Source organism: Panthera onca, chromosome B1, assembly GCF_046562875.1.
Source record: "Panthera onca isolate mPanOnc1 chromosome B1, mPanOnc1 haplotype 2, whole genome shotgun sequence".
Lineage (NCBI taxonomy): Eukaryota > Metazoa > Chordata > Mammalia > Carnivora > Felidae > Panthera > Panthera onca.
In genome coordinates, this window is record NC_138342.1 from 32,396,972 (window position 1) to 32,409,553 (window position 12,582).

A 12,582-nucleotide genomic window follows, 5' to 3' on the forward strand; every position below is an offset into this window, starting at 1 on the left:
ACTTTGTGCTTCACTGGATCCATATGAAGTTTTCTATCCACCAACCGCCAGCCTGTTAAACTTACTACTCCGTTATCTTCTTAGGTGTCCTGTCGTAATCTGACCTTTGCACATATATAGCCTAGTGCAGCTGTGGTCCAGTGGACTATGTTCCAAGGCCTCTGGGATTTGTTGCCCAGTTCATATGTAACCAGTAGACAATGCTGGCTTTACTGCTTAAAAAGCAGGATGTGATTCTTGTGGCAGGTCCCACCCCATACTGGTAGGCACTCATCTTTTAATTTGACCTGAAGTCAGTGTGTTAATCTATAACCTATGCTTGTATTTGGTGTTACTCTTGAAGTTTCCCTGTGTCTAAGGCACCATGAAGATGATAGATGTTGGATCTTGTTAATGTTACAACCACTTTAAATTTCTGGTAGTTCTCACCTGGCTTTGTACACTGATTTAAAAAAGCCTAGAGGCACCTGGGTGGCTCAGTAGGTTAAGCATCTGACTTCGGCTCAGGTCATGATCTCACGGTCTGTAAATTCAAGCCCCGCATCGGGCTCCATGCTGACAGCTCAGAGCCTGGAGCCTGCTTCGGATTCTGTGTCTCTTCTCTCTCTGCCCCTCCCCCGCACTTGCTCTGTCTCCGTGTCTCTCTCTCTCTCTCTCTCTCTCTCTCTCTCTCTGTCTCAGAAATAAACATTAAAAAATTTAAAAAAAGAAAAGAAAGCCTAGAGATATAACTGCTGTGGACCAGCAGGATCGCTGTGCCTGTCACTGTGGCCACTTTCTCTTTTATGGTTAGTGGAGATATGGTTCATCTGAGATTGGCATTTGCACATTGCCCCATAAAATAGCGGAATGAAGTTCAGTATAACCTCTTGTATTCGTTTCTATTGCTGTATGCCAAATTACCACAAATTTAGAGGCTTAAAACAATGTATCTTAATTATCTCGGTTTCCGTGGGTCAGGAGTTCAGGTCGGGGACTCCTGGGTTCTCTGCTCATTGACTTTACCAGGCTGAAATCAGCTGTGCCAGCTAACTGCATTCTCATTTGATAGTCAGGGTCGTCTTGCAAGGTGGTTCAAGTTGTGGGCAAAATTCAATTCCTTGAGGTTGTAGGGCTGACACCCCCATTTTCTTGCTGGGGATTGGCCAGGGTCACTCTCAGCTCCTCCAGGCTGCCTTCAGGGCCTTCTTCAAAGCCAACAGGATAATCTCACCCACACTTCAAATCTCTCCCGTTAGGAAGGGCCTAGTCCCTTTTAAAGGCTCACCTGATAAAATTCAGGCCCACCCAGGATGATCTCCTTTGATACACTCAAATTCAACGGATTAAGGACCTTAATTATAACTGAAAAATCCCTTCACCTTTGCCATACAACTGTCACCTAACCATGGGAGTGAAATCCCAACATTTTCACGATGACCCTGCTGTGCTCAGAGGGGAGGGGATTACCCAGGGTGTGTACACCAGGGAGCAGAATCTCGCCCTTCCTACCCTACCCTACCACATTTCCCTTTTCTGTTTGAAATCCTCATCATTTACACCACTAAGTCCAGAAACTTCGTATTTTTTGTGCCTCTAGCTACATGCTGGAATTGTTAGAAGCATTTAAATCTTGGCATTCTTCTCATTTGCAACCAGCAATGGCCCAAAGGCACATGAGAGAGCTCAAGCAAATTTTGAAATGTTGATGCTTCTCCTTAGAATCCTATTAGATAAATTGGAACTATTTTTAGAAGCGTAGAGCCTAAACTGGCCCATCACCACTGGTCATCGCACCCCGAATAAATGCAATAGCAATAACACTGAATAATACCATCCCTAAGTTACTCCTAAGGCATATTTTGGAGATTTCTGGCCAAGATATGCTGTGACTCTGTGTAGTAATAGTACCTAAAGTAATAGCAATACATACTTTAAAACTGGGTAAGTATCTCCATGGATGTGATAGAGAACTAAAACTTGTAGCATAAGGGGGTGGGGGTGGGGGGCTGAAGTTACGGGTTCCAAGGCTGGAGACAGGCAATGGTGGTAGTTGGGAGATTGACTCCCAAAAGATAATATGGATCACAAGCATCCCACAAATGGAGAAGTGCCATAGCCTGGCTCACAGGCTGAAACACAGGGTTGGAGTAGAGTTTAAAAAGTCCTGGGTGCCATCCTGGATTGTCGTCTATATTAAGCTGCTACCTAGAGAATGAGAGAAGCAAGTCAGGGACACCTTCTGTTATGTACGGCATAATATCCACCCAAGACTTTGTAGCACTAATAGTTTATTATCACAGGGAAAAGAGACATTGGAAAACAGAGCACTCCCAGCAGTAGATGAGCTCTTGAAGGTTTATAAATTGCCTGTGGAAAGTAAAGAAAGAAAATTGACTCCCGCTCAGAAAGCTCATGTTACCCCCAGGGTAATTCTGGTTGCAGACACAGAAGTGCAAAACACGTAGTTGGTAACAAAACACAGAGCTGTCAATTGAGCACTAGAAATAGAAGCCAATACTTCTTACACTTGTTGAAAAACTGCAGTCACAGTAGTTGGAACTGTTCAGAGTTTGCAGGAGAGTACTTGGAGAATTGAAACATTGGAAGGTGGTTCTATCTTAGAAAGGGCGCTGGACCAGGAATCATAAAGATCTGAGACCTGGTCCTGACTGTTACTAACTTGTAATCTCAGAGGACAGTCACTAACTACAACACCATGCACCTTATTTGGATTAGATTCCTTATTTGGAAAAGTATGGGTGGGGGGACTTAAGAAATTCTAAGATTCCTTCCACCTTCCAGAATATGATGATTTGTTAGTCTATGACTATATATAGAAGGAGAAAGATATTTATAACCCCTATGCTAAATGGGAAAATGCAAAAAATGATTCACTTTTTGCTACTTTGTATTTTCGTATTTTGTCTTTTGCCTCACTACTTTGACCCCAAGGTTAAGGGAAAATGAGAAAAAATGGCCTCCCAATACTTGATAGAAAATCAAACAGTTCTCAGCCAACAATTATTTTTGGAGAGACTATAACTCTTACATTAGCTCCATCCACAGCTACACTGTCGTCATGTTCTAAGAAGACTTGATCACATGCCACCCGTGTCTTTGGACAAGTTCATAAAATGAAATTAAAATTGTTATCATTTGAGATCCAGGCCGAAGCCGGAATGAAAAAGGAAAATATAAAAAATAATGATTTTGATGATCATTTCAAAGCGATGCTGTGAGAACCAGATGTGATTTCCCACCAGCATCTGAGAGGCCTGACTTTTTCCTGCACAATAGACTGGTAATCAAAATGAAAGTCAACAATGCTGAAACATAGACAGATAGAGCGAGGTACAAATTGTATAGTAGAATACAGCAACTTGTTTCTAGATATTACAAAAGTCCTAAATGGCTTTTTTTTTAAATCTAGTTTTGACAGTTTTATAAGTCTAAACACCCTTTGCAGGATACCTGAGGAGAGAGAGGTGTATCTGATGTGTATATTTTTACCTTTTCAAAATTACCATTGTTCCCCTTTCCCATCCTCTTCCAAGTTATACAGTTTTCCCCTTTTGCACGTTTTAATGAAACCCTTCCACCAGCACTGTCAGAAATAATGACAGCGTTTATTCCAGAGAATGGCAAACTTGTCAAAATGATACTACAGTGAGAACCCTTAACTGGGTAAATCACTATCGATATCACATGGATTCATTTCTGAAGGTGACATCACTGATCGTGTGAAAATTCTCCAGGATCATTAATACAGACAATTATAGGATGATAGGGCAGTGCATAGAGTTTGTTCACAATCTATGAATAAGACTGAGGGGTTAATGAATGTCTGTTTAACTGCCAGGCACATGCTATCAGTTCAGAGACATTTCTTGTCAATTTTGAACCTAAAAAGAAGTGAGTATCTGACTACGGAGTGGACACCAAGCCTTAGAAGGAAGGCTTTCCCAGAAGGAAGGTGGAATGGATCCTCCTTTTGCTGCATTGATGTTTGCTTTAGTTGAGCACAGCCAACATCATCTGTGTTTTTCTGAACAACTACAACTCACGACTTTTTATACTATCTTGAATTCCTTGATAGAAGTTGGAGATGCAGCCAATATTTTTAAACTGTTGTATTTCTCAGGGCACCTGGGTGGCTCAGTCGGTTAAGCATCCGACTTTAGCTTAAGTCACTCACCTTTGGTGAGTTCGAGCCCCGTGTCAGGCTCTGTGCTGACAGCACAGAGCCTGGACCTTCTTCAGATTCTGTGTCTCCTTCTCTCTGCCCTCTCTCATTTATATTCTGTCTTTCTCTGTGTCTCAAAAATAAATAAATGAACAAACATTGAAAAAAAAAGTTTTAACTGCTGTATTTCTCAAAAACTCACCCAGAGTTTAAACTGATGCAACTTTCAGAAGAGCAATTAGCATTATCCGTAAAATTTTAAATGCACATACCTTCTAGCCCAGTAGTTCTACTGCTGATCCTATGAAAAAATTCATTAATATATAAAAAGATGTTCAATACAGAATTCACTCAGCAAATGCTTACTGTTCCAGACACTATTCTAAGCACTGGAGATAAGGCAGTGAGCACATGACACAAAGACCCTTGCCCTAGCAGGGCTTACATATGACTGGAAGGAGACAGACAATAGACAATATACATAATAAATAGGAAATTGTATAGAGGGCTAGAAAGTGTAAGTCTCTGAGAAACACAAAGTGGAGTAGGGAGCACAGGTTAAGGTTTTAAAATGGTGGTGAGGGACAGGTCTCAGGGAGGTGATAACGGAGCAAAGACCTGAAGGAGGTGAGGGAGTTGGACGGGCATATATGAAAAACTTAAAACGCCTCAAGTATCCATCCACAGAGCATGTTAGCTATTTGGATGTAGTGCAATGTAGATGTTCGGAAGAATAATCTATGCAACCATTAAGCTTTTTTTTAAGGCTTATTTATTTTTCTAGAGAGAGAGACAGAGCACAAGAGAGGGAGGAACAGAGAGAGAGGGAGACACAGAATCTGAAGCAGGCTCCAGGCTCGCAGCTGTCAGCACAGAGCCTGACATGGGGTTTGAATTCACGAACCGTGAGATCTTACCTGAGCCAAAATCAAGAGTCAGACGCTTAACTGACCGAGCCACCTAGGCGCCCCTCTATGCAACCATTTAAAAGAATGAGGTAGGGGCACCTGGGTGGCTCAGTCGGTTAAGCGTCCAAGTCTTAATTTTGGGTCAGGTCGTGATCTCACGGTTCGTGAGTTCGAGCCCAGCGTCGGGCTCTGCACTGACAGCACAGAGCCTGCTTGGGATTCTCTCTCTCCCTGTCTCTCTCTGTTATTCCTCTGCTCGTGTGCTGTCTCTCTCAAAATAAATAAATAAACACCGAAAAAAACAAACAAAAAAGAATGAGGCAGATGAGTGTTGTAGGTCAGATGCCTGGGGGAGACACAGGCAGAAGTTAGACTGTGGGAGTTCCACTGTGAAGTGCTCTCAGGATCAAGCCTTGCAGGAGAGTGAAGGATTGGGAAGCAGAACTGGGCCATCAGAGAAGCTGAACTGCAATGCAGGTTTTTCAGAGGCCTCAGTTTGTCCCCTAGGGAGCGGCGGAGGAGGTGGGGGGTAGGGTCAGGATGACTCTCCAGAGATGTCCCCCATAATGCACAGGGCACCACACTCGGCCCCTACCACCACCTGCACGTGCCGTATATTCTGAAGTAGAAGCCTGGTCCGGAACACTTCTACATAGGTATATGCTTTTTAAAAATGTTTCATGAAAAAAAATCACAAGAAACAAATAAGGGTTGTTATCTTTAGAAGGAAATGGGGGACCAGGGGCACAGAGAAGAAGGTAGGGTCACTTAAAGTCTTTCAAGGGCTCCAAGCACTTTTCCTTTTTGAAGTTCCTCTTGTATCACAGCAAATGTAATGAAACACAGCCATATGCCTCATTAAATATATAATTTACAGGGGCGCCTGGGTGGCTCAGTCAGGTTAGTATCTGACTCTTGATTTCAGCTCAGGTCGAGATCTCACGGTTTGTGGGATCGAGCTCCACGTCAGGCCTGTGCTGACAGTGTGGAGCCTGCTTGGGATTCTCTCTCTCAACCTCTCCTTCTGCCCCTCCTCCTCTTGTGCTCAAGCACTCGCTCTCTCGCTCTCTCTCAAAAATAAAATAAACATTAAAAACTTCTAAAGTAAATAAATACATAATTTACATATGACTATGTAAGAGTTGAATTCATTTGAACTGTAGCTGACCCATTGACCTAATATCACATTTTGAATACATTTAAGTAAGTATTGATTAATTTCTATTTCCAATTTGCATATTTTCCTTTCTGTCTTTTAGAAGCAACATTTTTTTTCAGGTCTTAAACATTTCCATAGACTTTTATAAGCTCATAGACTCTACTGTCTATTATGTTAGTAAGTCACCAGAAGTAGTCTAGGGAGAAAGAGGCTGGCCCACCTTCTGTTGTCTGTGATTCTAAACTCTTTGAATTTGGTCATATAAATGTTTTTGTTTTAAAAATCAACGAGATATATCAGGAAAGTGAAATTATGAGTTTTTTTTTAAGTTTCTTTTATATATATCCATTTCTTAAAAACAAAGAAATGGAAAAGAAGGAAACATTGTATTAAAAATTAAAATAGGGGGAGTCCTCTGAATGAGTTAGCTGGTCCCCTGCGTGCATGGGCTTTACCATATGGGACCAGTAGAAAGTACTCATGGAGGGGCACCTGGGTGGCTCAGTTGGTTAAGTGTCTGACTTTGGCTCAGGTCATAATCTCAAGGTTCATGAGTTCAAGCCCCACATCGGGCTCTTTGCTGTCTGTGCAGAGTCCACTTCGGATCCTATGTCTCCCTCTTTCTCTACCCCTCCTGGCTCACACTCGGTCTCTCAAAAATAAATAAACATTAAAAAAAAAAAAAAAAGAAGAAGAAAGAAAATACTTGTAGAGTTAGCCAGTCATCCAGGGTGCTGCAGAGAACTACTCTTGCTTCCCTAAGTTACCTCTTGGCAACAAATTAGTTTCTTCCTCCACAAAGAGGGGAGACCTCGCTTTAATGGGTTTTAATCTTGGTGGAACTCACAAAATAATGGCTTGATGATATCATGTGCTTTTTGAGGGGAAAAAAAATTAAACTGCATGTATAAGATAACACCACACAGCATCTAGGATCTGTGCCTGCACAGCATGGGGATGATTCTAAAAACATCACACCTGCCAACCCCTGACTGAAAGGGGCAGAATTAGAAGAAGATTTCACTCCAGAAGTGGCCTTTGCCTTGCTGTCTAGTCAAAGTAAGGGAAGTCCAGTAATTTTAGCATAAGCTAGTTTTTTAAAAATAAAAAATCAAGGATCTGATTTCCAAGAAGTTATAGAAATGGGACTAAAATGACATCTAATCCACTGTAAATGGCATATAAAACCTTCGTAATATAGCATAGTGGTTAAGTGTGTAAATTCTAGAGTTAGGGCTGGGTTCAAAACCTGCCTCTGCAAGTTTGGGACCATGGGCAAATTATTTCATGTCACCAATATCTCAGTTTTCTCCATTGTGAAACAGGCATAATAGTATCCCTTATCTCATAGTGAGAAGATTAAATGAGATAATTTACTTTACTAGAAATAACTAGTCCAGTGCCTGGGACATAGTAAGTGTTCAAAAAATGTTGGCCGATACCAAGGGTATCATGTATTTCTCCTTGGTGATTTTATAGAACCCTGGGAGATAGATGTTACAATCCCCCTTTCAAAGAAGACACAACAGTAGAGACTCAGAGGTTAAGTAACTCATGTAGATCACACAACTAATAAATGATGGAACCAAAATTCCTCCACAAGACTCCAGACTCCTAAGTTTAAGATGTTTACCACTAGGGTATAGGTGAGAAATTAAACACCAGCCAATCATTTAACATTTGCTTTAAAATGATACCATATCACAGCATATGTACAACGTTATTTTATTTTTCATTTATTTATTTATTTTTTATTAGAGAGAGAGAGAGAGAGCAGGGGAGAGGGGCAGAAGGAGAGAGAGAAAATATTAAGCAGTCTCCATGCTCAGCTCCAGAGCCAGTCACGGGACTTGATCCTACAACCCTGGAACCATTCCCTGAGCCAAAATCAAGGTGGGGTGCTCCACTGGCTGAGCCACCCAGGTGCCTCATTGTATAACATTCTTATCTTCTTTGCAATATTCACCTATTTTTGCTGCAATAAGTCCAGGGGTAAAGGATATTCCATCTTTAGACCCATGGAATTTGAAGGAATTTTATTTCTTTGAGGATACTTAGGGTTCACAAGGAAGTGTGAGGAATCCATGATTATACACTATAGTATTAGTCGTATTTGTTGTTGTTGTTGTTTTTCCGCTATTGGTAGAACCTAATCAGTATCTCTGAGAATGAATCACTCACAGTCAAAAGGCAAAAATGATTCCATATATTACTTCCTTGTTCTGGGCACTAGATGTCACACTAAGTAAAGTTTTAGAAGTTATTCTTCAAAGTAGGGTGTGGCATCATTAAACCTTATCTGTGAAGAACCATAGCTTTCTAATTTTAGTAGAATGCACTAATGATGTACTTTCACTAACAAAAGAATTCAGAAAGAATTGTTTATCAGAAAATATAATTGGGGCAAACTTAAATATGTGCAATTCTTTGTATATCAATTATACAAAGGAAAGCTGTGGGCAGTATTGGGTGGGGGGGGTATGGATGGGTGTATGTGTGTGTGTAAGTGAGTGTGTGCATAGGTGTGGGTGTGTGGGTGTTTAGGTATGTGGGTGTGTGAGTGAGTGTGGGTGTATAGGTGTGTGTGTGTGTAGGTGTGTGTGTGTACGTGAGTGTGGGTGTATAGGTGTGTGTGTGTGTGTGTGTATGAGTAGCTGGAGTAGCAACGTAGTGTCATGTGTATTAAACAGACACATCCCATTTATCTGAACACAAAAATGGTATTTCCTTCCAGAAACAAAGTAACTTTTCTAGAGGCAATTTATGCGGACATACCCCTAATCATGTATGTTCTGAGACGGTGAGAAGCTGTTCTTCCCTAGGAAAAGAATCAGAGATGGTCCTCACGTGAAAGGGGTATAAAAGGTGAAATAGGAGATAATGACAGTGTGGTCCATTAAATCCTGCATGTTCTCGAGGAAGGATGTGGAATCATCTTTCTTATATGGCTTTCTCAAAGAAAATGTAGCAGACTCCTCCCTGTCTTCTCCAACTCAGTTATGCCTTTATGTTAGCCCTCAGAAGTCTCAATGAGAATCCTATTTGAGATTTGTATGTATATTCTTTCCTTTTGGAAAATATGTGTGTTTTTAAAATATGGCAAGTAATATGGACTCATATGTAAATAGGCTAGATGGTATCTTGTAACTTGAAGGTGTGACTGAAACTTCAATAAATTTCCATTGAAATGCTTGGAATTTACCAGAAGCTAAAGAGAATGAGTTCAAGCCTTAGTTTTAGCAGTTATAGGTCATGTTTGTTCCAAGTAACTTGATAATGAATTTGAACTGTATCTAATGAGCTGCGCATGAATATAGACATATGTTTCTTGTGAAATTAATGTTTTAAACATTGTAAATAATGTTATTTAAGTTTCCCTGTTTTCTAGATAGTGTATAATGACAGGTGGTTTCCACTGGATGTAATTAGTCCTCTGGTAAATATTAGTGCCCTGATTATGTTAAGATCACTCTGATAAATAAAGTTACAACTGATAAAATACTACTATTTGGGTTTGGGAGTCATCTGTGTCTTTCTCTTATTCAGGAGATGGACAGTGGGTCATTTTAATGGTGCTTTCTAAGACTAGGTGGTTCTCTTTGGCTCTCAAATCCTGCCATGACTTGGGATTTTTTTCCCCCCACATATTAATATTGCTGCTGCCTTTGGTTTTAGCAACCTGATGTTGCCTGGGTCCCTGGTGAAATCGTTTTCCCTTTCTTCCTGCGATGCTAAGGGGGAGGTGAGTGCTGGGACAGTGGCATCCCAGGCTGTTTCTCCAAAAGAACTCAAAAAGCCATTTTAGGACAGTCAGTAGACCATTAATTTTTGTGTTCAGTGGGAACTTGAGAAAAGCTGTGGTTCATCATGGGGGCCTCTAAGGAGAAAAATTAATTGCTCCAGAATAAAATGTAGCCAAGACTATTTCTCTGTCAGGCCAGGGGTTGTTTGTGTGTGTGGCACACAGTGCTTGGATGAAGAGGTCAGCTCTGTGTTTACCAAATAGTTATTGAACACCCACTGTGCTGGGCTCTGGAGACTATAGGCATCTTGGCCCTGCTCAGATGGCGTAAAGCCAGTGTCCTTCAGCCTGGCCGACGACTGTAGGAGCTTGCATGCGGACCGTTACTGCTTAGGACAATGGGCAGAGCCACTGGGTGCTCTTCCTGGTTTGCTCACTGATTGGACTTTTGATTTTGACATGTCAGCTCCAGACCTTGCACTCTCCGCACTGAAAGAATGACTAACACTTTGAAAGAGCATGCTGGGCCTCACCCGATTTCAGTTCGGTGACTATTAATTGAGTGTCTGTGACCGGGCTAGGCCTGCAAGGAATTCAAAACTGAATGATGCATGCCTGTTTTGAGGAGTTTAGAAAAGAGTAAAGAGGAAAAGACAGGGATCCTATTCACAGATATCTTGGATTTGGAATCCCAGGTTGCTAAGCAGACCGTCTGAGAAACAAATGAGAGGGATTGCAAAGTCCATGCTGTTAACCACTACATGCTCTTACAACCGGGGTATACGCCTACAGCTTACAACAGCTCTGGAACATGAGCTATCGAATTGCAGACCGTGGGTTTCTATTGTATTGGGAACGGTATTTTTATTTCCTGGCAGGTCATGGATTGACAGCAGTCAAGGAAAAAGCAGGAGCCACACTACGGATTCATGGTGTAAACTCCAGCTCTTCTGAAGGGGCCCAACCTGATACCGAAAGTGGAGTCCCTCAAAGTGAGCGATCTGTTTATCTGGGGGCTTCTTGGACTTCAGCCGTATCGCACTATGTGCGCAAATAGATTTCTAAATTCGGATCAGTAGACTGAACTCTAAGAGGATGTTTCTCTCCTTACTAGCAGATGTGGCCACAGATCAGAGTCCCACAGAAAGCCCACCCACTTCTCCCTCATCCGGGTCTCGGGGCATGCTGTCCGCCATCACCAATGTGGTTCAAAACACAGTAAGTCGTTAGCTGCTTCCTCTGATTTCCCTGGTCTCTCCCAGCGCCTTCTTTTGATATCTGTGTTTACCCGTGACCTAGATACATCAGAGAAAAGATGGTCTTGCTCATAACTTTGGACTATGGTTTTGTTATGCTTTCTCCTACAGAGTAGGCGTAACCTTGGCACCAAAATAATAAGAGCAAATGAAATACATTTTATGTTTAAAAGAAAGGACTGCTCAGAAGGAACGTTTTCAGTCTGCTGTAACAGTGTCCTTTCCAACAGCTGCAAGGACAGCCTCCGGCTGGGGAGGAGAGAGGGCTCTTTCTTAGAGCTGAGACAGCTGGTTTTCTTCGATGGTCTATGTTTCTTAATCTTCAATTTGAAGATTATAAAGCCATTCAGATACAAAAAAAAAAAAAAAACAAATGCTGGTAAGGAATTGGAAACAACATCCCGAGATGTTTCTGAAGTGTTTCCAGATAACTAAGACCAACATTCTTCCCCCATCTTAACCTCCCATTCCTACTCTCCCCATTCCTTAAATAACCCTAAGTTTATCCCCTGCCCCAGATCCCTGTCTGCCTCTTCAAGAAGCTTATTACTGGCAGCAAAACACTGATGAATAATGAAAAAGCGGGGAGGCACCCCAGATGAGATGATACAGCTAGCCGGTCTTCAGTGTCAGGAAGAAAAGGTTTCTTTTCTGCTGTGTAAAAACCAACCAACTACTTTTTCTAAAAGTATAGTTGATGTCCAATTTATTCATTCATTCATTTAAAAAACAAAAAGGTGGGGGCACCTGGGTGGCTCAGTCGGTTAAGCGTCTGACTTTGGCTCAGGTCATGATCTCACCGTTGGTGAGTTCGATCCCTGTGTCAGGCTCTGTGCTGACAGCTCAGAATCTGGAGCCTGCTTGGGATTCTCTCTCTCTATCTCTCTCTCCCTCTCTCTCTCTCTCTCTCTGCCCCTCCCTTGCTCACGCTCTGTCTCTCTCAAAAATAAACATTAAAAAAAACTTAAAAGAAAAAAAGGTAATCAGCCCTCACTATGTGCCAGGAACTATGCTAGATGCTGGGCATATGTGGACAAACAAGAGGGCACAACATCCTGGAAGACACAGCCAACTCAAAGGCGAGTACAGTGCAATGTGGGAAGAAGAGGAAGCCGTAGACACACATGTGAAGTCATCTTACCGGACTTTGGGGTCAGAGCATGCCAGAATTAGAAAATGCGTGCTCTCCTCCTTGCAACTCAAGGCCCTCTAGACTAAGTAGGCTGAATGAGAAGCAGCAAATGTGTTTTAGGAGTCAAACAGCAACACATGTCCAGTATGCCTACATGTGGAGGGGGTCGGGTTGGGGATGGGGCGGAGCTCTTTCATATCCCTGGTTATAGGAAATGAGT

The 12,582-nt window shown here is 41.9% G+C and overlaps 1 protein-coding gene across 6 annotated transcripts in view; it reads left to right on the forward strand.

Moving 5' to 3' along the window:
* The window catches only part of FAM114A1 (family with sequence similarity 114 member A1), a 117,029-nt gene that overhangs the window by 64,643 nt on the left and 39,804 nt on the right, over positions 1-12,582 (forward strand). For 4 of the 6 annotated variants that reach the window (XM_060655246.3, XM_060655243.3, XM_060655245.3 and 1 more), the window contains 2 exons: positions 10,853-10,966; positions 11,089-11,192. In XM_060655246.3, the coding sequence (XP_060511229.1) occupies positions 10,853-10,966; positions 11,089-11,192 (218 nt within the window). Of the gene's footprint in view, positions 1-10,852; positions 10,967-11,088; positions 11,193-12,582 lie in introns of those variants that run through there. The other 2 variants (XM_060655247.3, XM_060655248.3) reach the window with 2 other exon arrangements.